A 15,746-nucleotide genomic window follows, 5' to 3' on the forward strand; every position below is an offset into this window, starting at 1 on the left:
AGAGCTGGAGGAGTGGCAATACAGCTTTGGGGTAGCTGCTAGAGCCAAGAAGGGGTGCAACAAGCTGGGGAAGGGAGGTGGGTGCTTGTAAAGATCCGATTTACAATCTGTAATGCTGAGACTATTGAAGCTACAAGAGAAGCAGTTTGGAAGCAAAGGCATATTATATTGGTAGCTGTAAGATTGACAGAAGAGGCAAAAAGCCTGCCCCTTTCTGGCATAGGAAGGAAAAGTGCCAAACCCACCTGTGTAGATCAATTGTCTTGTCTTTAAGTTGCCTAACAAATCCTAAAATTACCAAGTTCCAGCAGAGCTAACAAAACTGTGGTTGTTTATAATATTGTCAGAGAACATTATATTGAAGGTGGTTGAAGCAGTAGTACACTGTGAAGCAACACAGCCTGCTTTCACAGTGCCAATAGCAGAAGGGAGTTGTAAAGAGGAAAGCAACCCCCTAAGAAGAAGCATCCTGATAGGTTATACTAAAGACACTGCAGAGGTTACAAACATGTGGACAGTCGTTGAAGCAGAAGTAGCACTTTTGTTTTTTAACTGTGTCAAGTCTATCCTGGAAGGAGGTTATCCAGGACTACCAGTGGTGCTGTTTTCTTTGCTGGAATCGGAAAGGGACTTTTCAACAGACGGATAAAGAACTGTTACCAGTGGATTTTTGTTTGGGTGAACTTTTGTTTCTTTTGGAACTTTTAAGAACCGATTCAAGACCTTACCTTTCTCTGAATACTTGGAGAGATTGGCTTTGGACATTCCTGGGAAAGGGATCTACCAAGGACAGGTGAAGGTTTTTCAAGTCACTGGTTACTTGGTAATCATTTATTTATGTTGTTTATGGTTTACTTAGAATGTTTTGTTGGTTGGTGTATGCAAGGAGAATTTCCCAAAGAACCTAGACTAGGTAGGGAACTCCTGGGTAAAATATGTTTAGTTGGGTTTCCTTTGCATTTTTTGTTATCAATAAAATGTCCAACACTCAGAAAACAAGAAGCTGTTGTTTGGCTCTCATTACTGACCCCTCACTTCTCAGTACACTGTAGCATAGATTCATTATTGGGTCCACTCCAATCCAATACACACCATTTCTGCTCTCGGTAATGAAGCAAAAGATAAATGTTGTTCAGCAATCATGTGCATAATCACACTTGTGGATATATGTCTTGATATTGGGGTAAACTTAAATGACAAAGGGCTCAATGAAGGGGTATAGAACATGTACAATCCTGGGTATTGTTGAACCTCTGCTGTTTGCTGTACCATGAGCGGTTTTCCACATTTTACTCACCACACAATTTATTGTTCCTTTTTTTTACATTTCACATAAATGCAACTGTGATGTTTTTGCATTTATTGCTCTTTCCTCAAAAATGTGTTTTAGAAAACATCAATGACTATTTAATAAGGTGGTTATGGTATAAGACCCATTATCATGTGTCAATCATGCTTAGCGCAAGCAGAAAAGGGTTTGAAAAGCAGAATACCACTTACCTATGGCACATCTGAAGCTCCTCATCAGAGGCATGTCTAGCAAGCAATCTGCAACAGCGCTCCACAAGCCGTAGTTCCACATGCCGCTCATAAATCCGAGAGATCCTCTGCGGTAGCTCTGGATGATGGCTGTTAAGTGCAATAAGAATCCCAAGATTAAGAAAATAAAAGTAAAATGTGAGAACCAAAGCCAGGACAACTGGCTGAAGGGGTTAAATACATGTTCATTACATATAACAATGGCTCCTGTTCAGCAGGGGCAACAGTGAGAGGCAGGACTTTATAAGTGGCTGGGGCTAGCTGGGGCTCGGCACCCGCAGGGTCCAGACGTGTCACTGAAGTTACACATTCATTTTATACCCAAACATTTTACTTTTTAGTTGATTTTTTCACTACTGAATTTTAATTTTTTATTTAACATACCATTTAAAATAGATTTTACTCCCTTTCTTGCCAGGTATGAAAACTCGTCCATGTCTTTTAAACAACTCCTTTAGTTACATATGACACACATCTTTTAAAGATTCCTTGGTTACTTGCCATTCTGAGGCCGCACTAGATACTTCTTATGCCCTTCCACTAAATACTATTGTGTGACTCGTAAGTCTAACACCTCATTTTGCATGCTAATGAAAGCACTGTAGAAAGGATTTCACACTCGGGCTATAGGCTGGTGACAGTTGTATGCTACAGTTTTAACCCTAGCAAGCTTGTATCTCCAGTATCCTCTTAAAATAAAACTGTAGCCTGTTAATGATTTTCTTCTCACTATTAGTAGCTATTAATTTTCTAGCCATGAGAAATGCATTCTCAATCTTAGATCATTTTATGAGTGTGACGAACCCCGAGATGTCATCACTCCCCCTCCCACACCCTGAGGGGGAGCCCCTTACCATGAGGCCTAGGAGGTGAGGCTGCTACCTGATATTCCCCCAGGGGGTGGTACTCAGCGCGAGGATCTCATGGGACGCTTAGATACCCGGCTACTCTTAATACATATTAGCCCTTGGCATACTAGCGGGGGAAGGCGAATAGGACGTCTAGAGGAATGGGGATTATGGACTACGAGTACTTGAGTCACTACAGTGAGTAACTTTAATTACTCATACGTCCCGTCCTCTTTACTCCATCCTTGTGGGTGATTCCACCAAACAAGAACATAGGGTGGAGCAGTGACAACCTGCCTCATATCTAGGATGAAGCGAAAATGTTCTTTAGAACCGCCTGACCAAACTCTGCATCGCGCCTGGAGCTTGTGTCCAGTGTGTAGGGCCTACAGAAGGCCGACACAGTGGCCCAAGTCGCCGCCTTGCTGATGATATCCTAAGACGCATGTCTATGAAACGCGACGGGCGTGGCCTTCGCTCTGACCGCATGGGCATGAATCTCCTCAGTAACAGGTTCGCCCATGGCCGTGTACGCCTGTGAAATGGCCTGTACCATCCAAAGGGACGATGGAAGACTTGGAAGCCCTGAGAGCCGGGGGAGGAGCTCCCAAATGTCACAAACAATGCCTCAGATTTCCTGAAGGATTTTGTCTGAGAGAGATAAAACTTAAGAACCCTCTTGAGGTCCAAGGAATGTAGATCCCTCTCTGCCTCCGACTGGGGGTCCAGGAAGAACACCGGTAGGCAGATCTCATGAGTCAGGTGGAATGGAGAGACCACCTTGCCTAAGAAGTTTGGGTGAGTACGCAAGATGACCTTGTCATTGTGAAACCTGGTTAAGAGTTCGCACAAAGACAAAGCCTGCAGCTCACTAACCCTGCGCACAGAGTTCAGAGCCACCAATAAAACAGTTTTTAGCATCAACAAGCAGATGTCCACAGAGGTCATTGGCTCAAAAGGCTTGCCTTGCAAAGCTGCAAGAACCAGACTGGATACGGCCTATGCACCAGAGGAAAAAGGCTAGACAACCCTTTAAGGTGGGCCTTAACCACCGGGTTGGCTGTCGAAAACACATGGTATGGGGAATTCTTGTAAGCCCCAAAAGCCGTCAAATATGAGCGGCAAGTATCCACCTGAACTCCAGTACATCATCCAGAGGACAGGGTCCAGACCTTTGTCAAAAGCCCAATGGCAGAACCTAGTCCAATTGCTCTTTTGCCGGGACCGAGTCGTGGGCCTCCTGATCCGCTGAATGATGTCCCAGTTGTCATATGAAAATTGCACATGCTGAAGACTTAGCTGATCAGGAACCAGGCCGCCAGGGCCAGGTTGTCCGGGTCCGGATGTTCCACTGCCCCACCCTTCTGTGTCAGGAAACTCCTGCTGCAGCAGACCCGAAAACCAAGGTCTCAAAGGTCAGTGGGGATGGGGACAACCAGGATGAGTCTGCAGCCCACGGAGGCCCGGAACTTGCAGATAGTCAATTGGAGCAGAGGGATGGGAGGGAACGCATAACACCCGAGACCGTGCCAAAAGATCTGGCGTCTAACAGGGACCCCCGACCTGCCCAGGAGGCAAACTGAGGGCACTTGGCATTCAGAGGAGATGCGAACAAATCCAGGTCTGGGAACCCCCAACGCTGGAACAGGGGCAACAAGGAGTTGTGCAGCTCCCACTCGTAGGTGTTGAAACCCAAGCAACTCAGCTGATCTGCTTCTGCATTGCTGTCCCTCGGCAGGTGGACTGATGAAATCCAAATCCCCCCTGTCAAGGCCTGTTCTGCAGGAATTGATGTAGTAACACTGTGTGAGACTACACAACACTTGTCTACTTGGTATTAGGTAACCCATCTTTTGGTATGGGGCTGTACTACACAAGTTGATAGGGTGACTGAGCAGCCAGGCCTTTCTCAAGAGGGGTAAATGTGAGCTGTAGAGCTGTAGCAATGAAATTTGCAAATACAAGTAGCCAAGTGGTTTCAGTTATAAATAGTTATTGATTTAACATCAATTTTCAAATCAGCGTATATATGTAACAATCGAATATACTTTAAAATACTTTTCCAGCATAAGTTTAGTGAATACTCTTTAGAGATGATTTTTTTTTGTTTAACCAGAATTTTTATTTCTCAGCTCAGTTTACATTTACAGATAACTTACATCTCTGTATGTCACGCTATGTGCTACATTGTTGTCAACTTCTTAAAACTTCAACATCGGTATTCAAAATGTCCAAAAACATTCCCCTCACCCCGCCCCACTCCCCCCTCGAGTCCTTACGGGAGGCTCCTTTAGTCTTGTTGCTCATTCGTCGGCTCAGTCCTCCTCCTACTCTAGAATTCACAGTGCCTGCTGTCTCTTCGGGATGTATAGGTGCCATGTGTGCCTAATTGTATAGTATATGAAGGGGGCCCAGACTTTACCAAATGTCCTCAGGGTCCCCCAAATTGTGGCTGTCATCTTTTCCACATCCATTGTGTCCCATATTGCATAGTACCATTGTATGATGGAAGGGGGTTCCTTCTGGTTCCACTGTTTTGCTATTCATCTCTTTGCGACCATCATTCGATTTGCCCACAGTCTTCCGGTGCTCTACCCTACCCTTTGCTGCTTATCAAGTATGGTGCCTAGGAGTATCTCTGCCCCTTTAAACTCCCTCTCCACCCCCATTATTTCCAGCACCTTGGATTTCACCTCCTGGCAGAAGTGTCTAAGCCGCTGACATCCCAACCATATATGTTCCATAGTTCCCAGTCTCCCACAACCCCTCCAGCATTCCGCAGACCTCGTGGGGAATATTTAGTGGAGCCTCTCCGGGGTGAAGTGGCAGTGGTGTAAGAGCTTATATTGCAATTCCTGGTGTTGTACCGAGGTGTATGAAGTATACCAATTCCTTAGCACCTTGTCCCATTCCTTGTCATTGATCGCCTTCCCTCTTACCTTCTCCCATGTATCCCTCAGAGAAAGCCACCCTCCTCCTGCTCCCCACTCCATAGGATCTTATATATTGCTGAGATCAGACCCCTGTTATTCTCTGCGGATGACATTAGTTTTTCCCATTCTGTGTGTTCTCTTGAGGCCCCTTCCATCATTGTGGGGGTTCCTGCCCAGTGTCCCAGTTGTTGATATGCAAATAGGTCCTCTTCCTTTAGACCTAATCTCTTTTGCAGACCGCAAATGATCGAAATTGCATCCCCTCGTAGAGGTCGCTGATCACCCTTATCCCCCCCTTCCGTCCACCGTTTCAACCTACCATACTATTTTCCCGGTGTGAAGGCGGGGTTCCCAAATATGGGTGTGTGTGACGATGGCCAGGGCGATATGTTGCGTCTCTCTTTAAGCTTCTCCCATACCCTCAAGATATAGCTTGTAATTGGGTTCCCGTAGAGTCCCGCCGGCCTGTCTCCTTTCCTTAATCCTGTCACTTTCTAGAGGTGCACCCCTGCTACCGCCTGTTCCATGCCTATCCAGTGTTTCCAATTATCTGCCCTCCCCCATTCTGCCAGTGCCCTCAACTGCGCTGCCTGATAGCATTTCATTATGCTGGGGCAGGCCACTCCCCCCTGTGATTATTCCTAAATAATGTTTTCCTTCCTACGCTCAGCTTTTTTGCTCCCCAGATAAAGCTCATAGTGCATTCCTGGATATCTTTCATTAATTTCCCAGGCATTGCTAGGGGGAGTGCCTGGAATAGGTATAAAAGTTGGGGCAGTACATTCATTTTAATTGCTGCCACCCTTCCGAACCATGATATGTACAGCCCCCTCCAACTTGATAGGTCTGTTTTAAGTTGCTTCATCAATGGATGATAGTTAATCCCCACTATTTGTTTGATCGACGCGGTTAGGTTCACCCCCAGGTATATGACTGGCCCCGATAACCACCTAAAAGGATTGTTTCTCTCCAATTGGCTCTTTTCGACCTCCCCAATGGATAAGTTCAAGATTTCAGTCTTCCCAAAATAAACTTTAAAGCCCGACACCGCTGAATAAGTTTGTATCTCTCCCATGATTGCTGGAAGCGATTTCTCGGGCTCCGTGATCATCAGGATCACATCGTCTGCAAACAGCCCTATTTTATGTTGCGTCTCTGCCCATTTAACCCCTCTAATGTCCCTGTTTTCCCTTATCAGATGCGTGAAGGGCTCCATAACTAGAGAAAAGAGGAGTGGCGATAGTGGGCACCCCCGTTTTGTCCCCTTTCTTATTGAATATGGATTTGTTAGCCTTCTGTTAACTTTTACCTTGGCTTGCGGGTGCTGATAGTTTACCTGTATCCTTCTCACAAAGTTTGGTCCCAGCCCCACCTTCTGTAATGTTTGCTCCATGAAGGCCCAATTGACGCGATCGAATGCCTTCTCGGCGACTAGCATCATCAAGCAGGTAGGAGTGTTCCTCCTCTTTCACGCCTTGTCAATGATATGTAATACCCTCCTTATGTTGTCGAACGTGTTCCGTCCCTGTATAAACCCTGTTTGATCCTGCATCACTAGCCCAGGTAGAATCCCTTCTAGCCTTGCTGCTAGTACCCTTGTGTAAAACTTGGCATCAACACTGATGAGTGCTATGGGCCAGTACGAGGAGCACATGTGTGGGTTCTTCCCCGCCTTTGGAATGAGTGTGATGTGTGCCATGTTCATGGATTTAGTAACCTCCCATACCTCTCTAAAGTGGTTGAATAATTATATGAGGGTTTTGGACAATGAGTCCTTGAATGTTGTGTAGAACGCTGCTGTTAGTCTGTCTTCCCCCAGGCTTTTGTTCGCCTTCAATTGAGATATTGCCTTTCGCACCTCTTCTAACTCTATAGGCTCCTCCAGCTGTTCTCTTTGCTCAGGAGTTCTCCTCAGCCCTTCCAAGCTCGCCAGGTATGCCGCCTGTTGTACCCTTTCTGCTGGGTCTTCCCCGTACAAATCGGCATAGAAATCCCTTACAATTCTTCTTTTAGCTCCCTCCGCTCCCTCTTGTCTACCCTCTTTGTCCTCCAGCGTGTCTATAAACGCTTTCTACTCTCGCGCTCCTATCTGTCTCGCCAATGAGGTCCCTACTTTGTTGCCTTGTTCGTAAAAACCTCTGCCTGCTCCTTAGGAGAGTGCTTTCAACTTTCTTGTTTGTCAACTGTCTCAGCTGTCCCTTCACATGGGCTAGTTTCCTAGCTACTTTATTTGTGCCTTTTCCCCTATGGCTCTTTTCCAGTTCCCGTATCTCTTTCTCTAGACCCTCCTCCGCCTCCCTCCGCTCCTCTCTTCTTTGCAACCTTGATAAAGTAATCCTTCATGTGCTGTTTGAACCTATCCCATCTCTTCCATTGACTGACACCCCCCTCCACCTTCCACGAATTAACATATCTCATTTTCAGTCTGTTGCCTCACCTTGTAGTCTCTAAGTAGATATTCCTTTAGTCTCCAACCCCCCTGTCCCTCTCCGAGTGTTACCTCCCTCCTACTCTAATGGGACCGGAGAAAGGTCTGACAAAGTCATGGTTCCCATTTGTATTCTACTGGTTGATTGGACTATTCCTTGTGTTGCTATTACGTAATCTATCCTAGAGTAGGTCTTATGTACATGGGAGTAATAGGAGTAATCTCTTTCTTGCGGGTTTCGTGTCCTCCACACGTCGCAAATTCCCTCCTCTTGAAATCTGCTTACTAGTTGCTTGGACATTGTCGCCGTTGCATGCCCCCTCAGGCTGCGGACCTGTCCCAACTAGGATCCGCTGCTAGATTAAAGTTACCAGCTATGATCATCTCTCCCTCCCCGAAATTTCTCAGCCCTTCAAGGAACTTTCCCAAGAATCCCTCCTGTCCCTGGTTGGGGGCATACACTGATGCCCATGTGTATGTCTGGCCCCTCATTCTCCCTCTCACCATCACATACCTCCCTTCCGTGTCCCGCTTAACCTTGGCCCCTTCGATTTGTATACTTTTATGGAATAGGATTGCCGCCCCCACACATTTGGCTCTTGCCGTAGCGTGATATTGCAGTGGGTAGTTCCTGCTATGTAGGGCCCCTCTTCATCGATTTCTCTCAACACTGTCATCCTCTTGTTGGGGCTGTTCAGTCCCCTCACATTCCACAACTTCAGTTTATACATCCTGCCTTGATTAAATGTCCCCCTGATAGGTCCGGCACCTTACATTTCCTCCGAGTGATTGAGCCATCGCCCCCTTGTTCCTTACCGCCCCCCCGGACTGGTTATAGTTTCCCCTCTTATGAGTGTCCCTGGATCCGCATCCAGGTTGTTAGTGTGGCCCCCTCTTGGTGACCCATGCGTGGTATTGCCCCCCCCACCCCGCCAACCTTCCCCCCCCAATGTCTTACCACACATCAGGCTATATTCTAGTCCTTAAATTCTTTTCGTCGTGAGCATCAACTTATCTCGTATTGTCCTTCCTCAGGTCTTCCTTGACTTTTTCGTGGTCCAGCCCTGCGGCCCGGGCCGGGTCTTGGACATCGTCTCTCCTGAGTTGGAGTCCATGTTGTCACTTCTCGTTTACTTTGGGGCCATCCCCAAGGCCCACAGTCCATCCTCTACATGGGCGACAGTCTTTTCCTCATTTCCCAATGCAAAATTGGATCCGTGTCGGGAAGAGCCATCGATATCTCAGCTTCCTGTTGTTCAGCTCCTCTGTGAGTGGTTTGAATGAACGTCTCCTCGCCAGTGCGACTTGGGATAGGTCCTCATACAATTGTACTTCGCATTCTCTCACTTGGATCTTCCCTTTTGATATGGCCGCCCCAATCAACTGCGCTTTGTCTTTGTAGTTGTGCATTTTGACCAGTATATTTCGGGGTCTCGCCCCCGTATCCATCCATCGGCTACCCACTCTGTGTACTCTATCCCCATACTGCGGGCCACTTCTCCTTCAACCAGGTTCTCAACAGGTTTCCAAGTCTGAGCCCTCCACTCCTTCCCCCAGGTTCTTGATCCGTATATTGTCCCTTCTCGACCTGTTTTCTAGGTCCTCGCACTTCTCTTCTAGTGCCCTTAGTCTGTCCTCTGTTTCCTTTGCTTGTAGCGTCCATTCGGGGCCCCTTCTCATCCCACTCAGTCAGGCGTTCTTCCATTACCATCACTCGGTCTTAGAGTGAGTCAATGTCTTTCCTATTTGTGATAGCCTGTGACAATTCTTCTCTTATGCTTGCCCCCTCTGCCTCGACCGTTTGAGTGAGTTCAAATTTCAATTTGGACAGTGCTGCGAGCAGATCTTCTTTGGTGAGTGCCATTACTCCTTCGTTCTGCTCTGCTGCGTTGCCAAAGGGGAGTTTTGTTTGTATGTGTCCCTTATTGCGTTCTTCCTGTTCTCGATCTCTCTGGTTAGGATTCCTCTTCTTTGGTCTCATCGTATTTCCACTATTCCATTGCTGCCTGTTCCTCTGCTCTCCGGGTGCTGTTGCCTCCGGTTGCGCTGTTGTGCTTTGTTCCAGGCTAATTTGTATTCCTCAGCCGTTTGCTTCGGCTGTCCTGCTTCACAGCCTTTTGCGGCTCGCTCCTTGCTGGCTTGCACCCCCTTCTCTCCCCTGTAGGGCGTGCACCCTTCGCGTGCTCTGTGGTTACCACTGTTAGGCTCTCTGGGCCAGGTCTGTGGCTCCAGGCCTTGTTCACTGCCTTCCTCCTGAGGCCTTGAGGCGCTCACCCTTTCTCTCTCCCCCGAACCTTCTGTGCCCTCTTGGCCTCGAGGGCTGTGTCTCCTCTAAGAGCCTTATCTTCTGCAGCCCTTCTAGTTCCCCCCAGGCCCCGTAGGGGGGCGCTCTCCTGGACTTTTCCCCAGTGAGTTCCGTAGTGGAACCTGCTTCAGAGCTTGTCGTTCGCCTGCTTGCTGTCTCCGGGCCTCTCCTGGCTTAATGTGCACTAGGGAGTCTGTGTCACCTGATCCAACTCTTTCCTGCCCCCTTTCTGCTCCCTCTCTGCAGGACTTGACGATCATGGCACCTTCTGGAGTACGAGTCTGCTATGCCAGGGCCGCCTATGAAGAGTACCCGCCTGCTGGTCTTCTACCCCTTGTTGTGTGATGCTTCTTCTCTCTCCTCCCCTGGGGCTTCTAATTGCTTTGGATGTCGCAGCGCTGCTGCTTATTTTCTCCCCGCCGCCTCACGGGCCCCTCTTCAGCGTTCGGCTTGCTCACATTTCACAGGTTGCGGCTGCTCGGCTGGCAGCTCTCTGCTGGGCCCAGCCACCCTCCGCACAGCCTATGTGGGTCTCCAATGGGCCAGCTGTGTCTTCCCGGTCTTCACTTGCCTCTTTCCCTTCCACATGGGTACCCGCTACTCGAGCCGCGGGTTACTGTGGGCCCCTAACTCCAGCCTGCACTTCCGTTATTCCTCCTTGATGGCGGCTGATGGCGTCTCCACCTCTTACGATCCGTATAGGGGTCAACCTTTCCCCACTCGTTCCGTCCAGCATCTGTCTGCCGGGGGTCTAGACTGGTCTCTGCTCCTCTCGTTTCACCCGCTGTCCTCCTACGGCTTCAGCTCACTCGCCGCATTGCCGGAGCACTCCGCTCTTAGCTTTCCACCTCCTTTGCTTAAGGTCCTCTCACCTCATTTGGTTCTGCACCTCTGGGCTCCAACAGGAGTGCTGCTTTGGGTCCGCTCTCCCTGCTGTCCGCCTCCACCTTCTTTCAGACACTCTCTGTAGAATTTCGTGCCTCCTTTGACGTCTCACGCTGAGGTCTGCTGTTCCTCTCTGGGGCTTTCAGACGCCGGGTGCCATTTTTCCCCATGCTCCCGCTGCCTGCCGTCTCGATCGTTTCTCCCTTCGCTGTGCTTGTCACAGCAGTTTCCACCACTTCTGCTCACTCTCAGGTTTCCTCCCGCTACAGCTCACCATTTCCTTGTTTTCATAACGTGCCTGATGTCGGCTGTTCTCATCGATTTTGCGGGCCAGGATGGAGCTCCTCCAACACACGTCCACTCCACCTGCCATCTTGGCCAAGCCTCCCTAGAGATGCTTTTTACACACTTCCTACATCTGGAGGTGACTTCATTCACAGGACAGTAAAGGCATTTATATATCACTAGAACACTTTGCGGATTCTGAGGTGGCAGAAAGGAAAGGTTAAAGGAAGGAAAAAGGTTAAACAGGATCCCAGGGCATGTGAGTATACTTACATTTTCCAATGAAGTCTAGACAAAACCTTTCCCAGAAATAAGTCTAAAAACAAGTTATCACCTCTGAGGGACAGAAAATATCTAAGTCAATGGACTAGAAGAGTCTTCAGGGAGCCAGTACAGCCAAAGTCAATTGGAGCACAGTCTATGGAGCTGAGGCACTTCGTAGTTAATAAAGGTCTTGCACAAAGTTAGAGAGTTTTGTAGAAATCTCTTGTAGGCTCACAAGCTGTTACTCTTGTGGAAAGCAGAGTTGAAATCAACTCAAATGAGAAGATAAAAGCTAAAGAGACAGAGATAAGTACCCCAAGTCTGAACAGTACCTCTGGTTTGAAGAAGAGTGGTCCAGCTGGATTCTGTCTGGTTGCAGCGATGCAGATCCTGCGTTCCCGAGCCTCAGTCGGGGGGACAAGAGGGAGGATGTATGGAGGAGTCCTGCAATAGCAATTTGGCAGTCAGCAGCTACGTGCTCTTTTCGGATCAGCAGCATTTCATGGTTTCAGAGCACAGTAAACAGCACCACCGTGGAACTTGGATACCCGTTGGGCTTCTTTCACTCCTTGAGTCCTGCACTCTGGTGAGGAGACTCGAGCTCTGGTCGTCCTGCTTCTGGAGGGTCTTCAGGAGACTCCTGGAGCTTCAGGCCAGATTGCAGACGTTGCACTCGACTACGGATTTCTCGACCCATGGCACTCAGTTCCTGCAGCAGTAAAGAAGTACAGCCAGTCGGGGAAGATGGTCCAGTGGAGTTCGTCTCGGGGTTAATTGGTCCCACTAACCCAAGGGAAGAAGTTGTCCCTTGCAGAGCTTCTCTTGTCCATCAGAAAAAGGAGTTTCAGCACAACCACAGGGCTTCACTGGACAATTCAAAGGTCTAGGAAGATGCAGCAAGCTTCGTTCACCGTTTCTTCATCGGGTATTCTTCCCAATGGTCGACTCTGCTCTAGTCCCAAAACCCTCGCCTTTTAAGCAGGTTCCTCTCATTCATGCACAACCTAGGCTGTCAATCACACAGCAGGGTGGCTGTCCTGAAAGGACAGTCAGCCAATCAGGACTGGTTGCATTTAGGCACTCCTAGAGACAAAGGACAAACTGGAGCCAGAGGTGGGTTTCAGGACTGGGTCGAAGGTCTCAAACCTGGCTTGGCGTGCAGAGTAAAACCCAAGAAAGACCTCACAAACAGAAAATGGTGAAAAAAGACGACCAGGGCCATTTTGACAAAATGGTCACCCATGGGTGCTATACTGCAGCTGAAGATTCAGCCTGCCGTAGAAAAACACAATGGTAGGAATATTAAACCACTGCCACCAGCCATTTAAAGTAGTGAGGGTCACATACATTTTTTACATGAGTAGGTAGATAAAGGCTACTAGGTAACCCCCAGCACTCCACATAAAATGGTGTGTGCCTTACCTACAAAGAGAAAAGGGTAAGTAAAGTAAATTTCACTTTACTATTCTTGGGAACAGTAGTTCACACAAGAAAAGGTATTTAAACCTTATGAGAAATCAAAAGGATTTCTCTGTGACACCGCACTAAATGGTGCTGTGTGTCACCATACAAAAACAAGACGCCTATGGAGTTTGTCAGACTCCAAAAACAGTGGAAACACATAATCCAAATCAGGTCAAAACAAATGCGAGAGTGAGCAAAAGGTCTCACTCATGTCCTAAAGCCCAGCAAAAGAGCTGGTGGTCTCTAAATTGGGAAGAATTGTGCACTTAAATGAAAATTCTCCCTAACAGGGCCCATTCCCAGATCAAAACTGCCTCTGTGTAGTGGGGGAGTGGAGGGGAGGGAGGATTACGGGTGACGCCCTGCTTGTTCAGGTAAACATTGTAGTAGAATTATCCATCCTGACCAGAACCGACTTGTTCCTGATGAGGGGCAAAAATGTCCTGAGGGCCAGGCCCACAGCCCTGAGCTCTAGCAGATTGATATGTAGGAGGGCTTCCATCCTGGACCATGCTCCATTAATAGCATAGACCTCCAGAGTAGCCCACCAGCCCGAAAGAGAGGAGTCCGTCGTCACCACCAGGGAAGACTCCGGTGGGAGAAGGGGGCTTCCCACTGAAACATTGCCATCCATCTGGTACCAGGGAAGATCTGTCAGAAGGAGCGGCGGTATAGGGATCCTGTCCGACTGAGACACGTCTCCTGAGCCCAATTGGCCACAAGGTGGAGCTGGAGGTGCCTCATCCTGAGGTGGACATTCTGAACAGTAGTCCCAGAATGTGCTGGAACCATCATGCTGAGGTGGTCGTGTTGGCCAGAAAGTGCCCCACTGCCCTACAGAGGGACAAAAGCTTCTCGGGTGTCAAACACCCGCTGAATGGTAGAAGGCGCACCGCTAGGAAGACCAGTTCCTGAGACGGGCATAAGGAACAAGTTACTTACCTGTAACTGTTCTTCTCAGGCATGGGTCTGGCATGGATTCAAATGCTCATGAATATTCCCTGTCTTCAGGCTAGGAATCCTCGGTAAAAGAAAAACCAGTTTCACTTTAGTTTATAAACTGTCTTTCTCGACTGCCCCTCCCTAAGCCCCTCCTCTGGCAGTCATCTTCAGATTTGGTAACAAGTAAAGTGGCAGTATGGCCAAGAAGAGCTGCAGAGGGGCAGCAGGGAGGGTTTGCATCTGAATCCATGCCAGACCCATGCTGGAGAACAACAGTAACAGGTAAGTAACTTGTTCCTTCTCCAGCATGGGGTCTGGCATGGATTCACATGCTTGTGAATAAAGAATACATAGCAGTACATACATACACACCTACCCACGGAAGGTGTCGAGGCTCAACAGAAGCAATTACTCTTACCTCCTCACCAGACTCACCTTCAAGCGAAAAGGTTGCGTAGCACTGCTTGGCCGAGACTGGACTCGTCCCTGGAATCCCTGTCAACACAGTAGAATCTCGTGAAGGTGAGCGTAGACATGCACGAAAAAGCCCTGCAGATGTCCAGCAGGGGCACACCAGACGGGAACACCATCGTAGCAGCGATCGCACTGGTAGAATGGGCTCTCAGACAGCCAGGCAACGGTCTGTTAGCCAACTGGTGACAATGAGTGATGCAGCCGGTGTGCCACTTGGAGATAGAAGCCTTGCACATAAAACTTCAGTGCTCGAGCCACATCCAGTGAGTGCAAAGTCCTTTCAGCCATCGACAAAGGCGTCGGAAAAAACACAGGTAACACCAAGGGTTTGTTGAGATGAAATTCTGATGGAACCTTGGGCATGAAGGAGGGGTGCGTCCGCAGCACCACCCTCCTCTTGTGGAAAGTTAAGTAAGGCCACTTGCAGGAAAGGGCCTGGATCTCAACTACTCTCCTGGCAGAGGTGATGAACACGAGAAAAGCGGTCTTCAACGACAGAAACTTAAGTAGAGCTTGATGCACAGGCTCGAATGGGGCCCCCATGAGCTAGTCAGTACCACGTTGAATTCCCACGCCGGGGCAGGCGCCTTCACCGGTTGGAACAACCGGAACCGTCCTTTGATGAACTCCTGCACTAGACGGTGCAACCAAAGAGAAGACCATCCCAGAGACCTCGTGTAGCGGGAGATAGCTGCCAGATGCACCTTGATGGAGGCGTGAGCCAGCCCTGACTTAGCCAATAACAACAAATACGGAAGAACGTTGAGGGCCGTGACCCTCAGAGGGTTAATCTTCTGCGACCGGCACCAAGTCGCGAAACGTTTCCATTTGTGACCGTAACACTTCAGAGTCGATGACGCCTAGGCCTTGGTGAGGACCTCCCTGCAGTCCGCAGGCAGCTCGTACCCACCAAATTCTAATGCTGTAGGAGCCAGGCCTTCAGGTTCAGCAATCCTGTGTCGTGGTGCAGGATCGCGCCTCCTTCCCTGGCGAGAAGATCCGCAACCACTGGCAGCTTGCCTGGAGGGTACGCCAACATGCTGAGAAGGTCGGGGTACCAGATTTGCCTCGGCCACACAGGCGCAACGAGCATCATCCTGCACCAGCACCATCTGAGTTGACTGATGACTCATAGTAGCAGCGGCACCGGAGGGAATGCGTACAGGAACAGGCCTTCCAAAGGGAATGAGAATGCGTCCCCCATGATCCGCAGCTGGGGGAAACCTGCTGGAGAACCTCCGTCACTTGGTGTTTGTCGCCGTCGCAAACATTGATCTGGGGACTGCCCAACCTGAGGAAGAGGTTGTCCACTTGATCCTGCCGAAGCTCCTATTGTGTATAGGCGCTATATAAATAAACTATCATATCTATATAAATAA

The 15,746-nt window shown here is 48.8% G+C and overlaps 1 protein-coding gene across 1 annotated transcript in view; it reads right to left on the reverse strand.

Moving 5' to 3' along the window:
* Nucleotides 1-15,746, reverse strand: part of HDAC6 (histone deacetylase 6) — a 1,945,770-nt gene that overhangs the window by 820,948 nt on the left and 1,109,076 nt on the right. The window contains exon 18 of the mRNA XM_069647471.1: nucleotides 1,501-1,629. Coding sequence (XP_069503572.1) covers nucleotides 1,501-1,629 — 129 coding nt within the window. The remainder of the gene's footprint in view (nucleotides 1-1,500; nucleotides 1,630-15,746) is intronic.

The sequence above is a fragment of the Ambystoma mexicanum genome, chromosome 2q (assembly GCF_040938575.1).
Source record: "Ambystoma mexicanum isolate Mex_15411 chromosome 2q, UKY_AmexF1_1, whole genome shotgun sequence".
Taxonomy (NCBI): Eukaryota; Metazoa; Chordata; class Amphibia; order Caudata; family Ambystomatidae; genus Ambystoma; species Ambystoma mexicanum.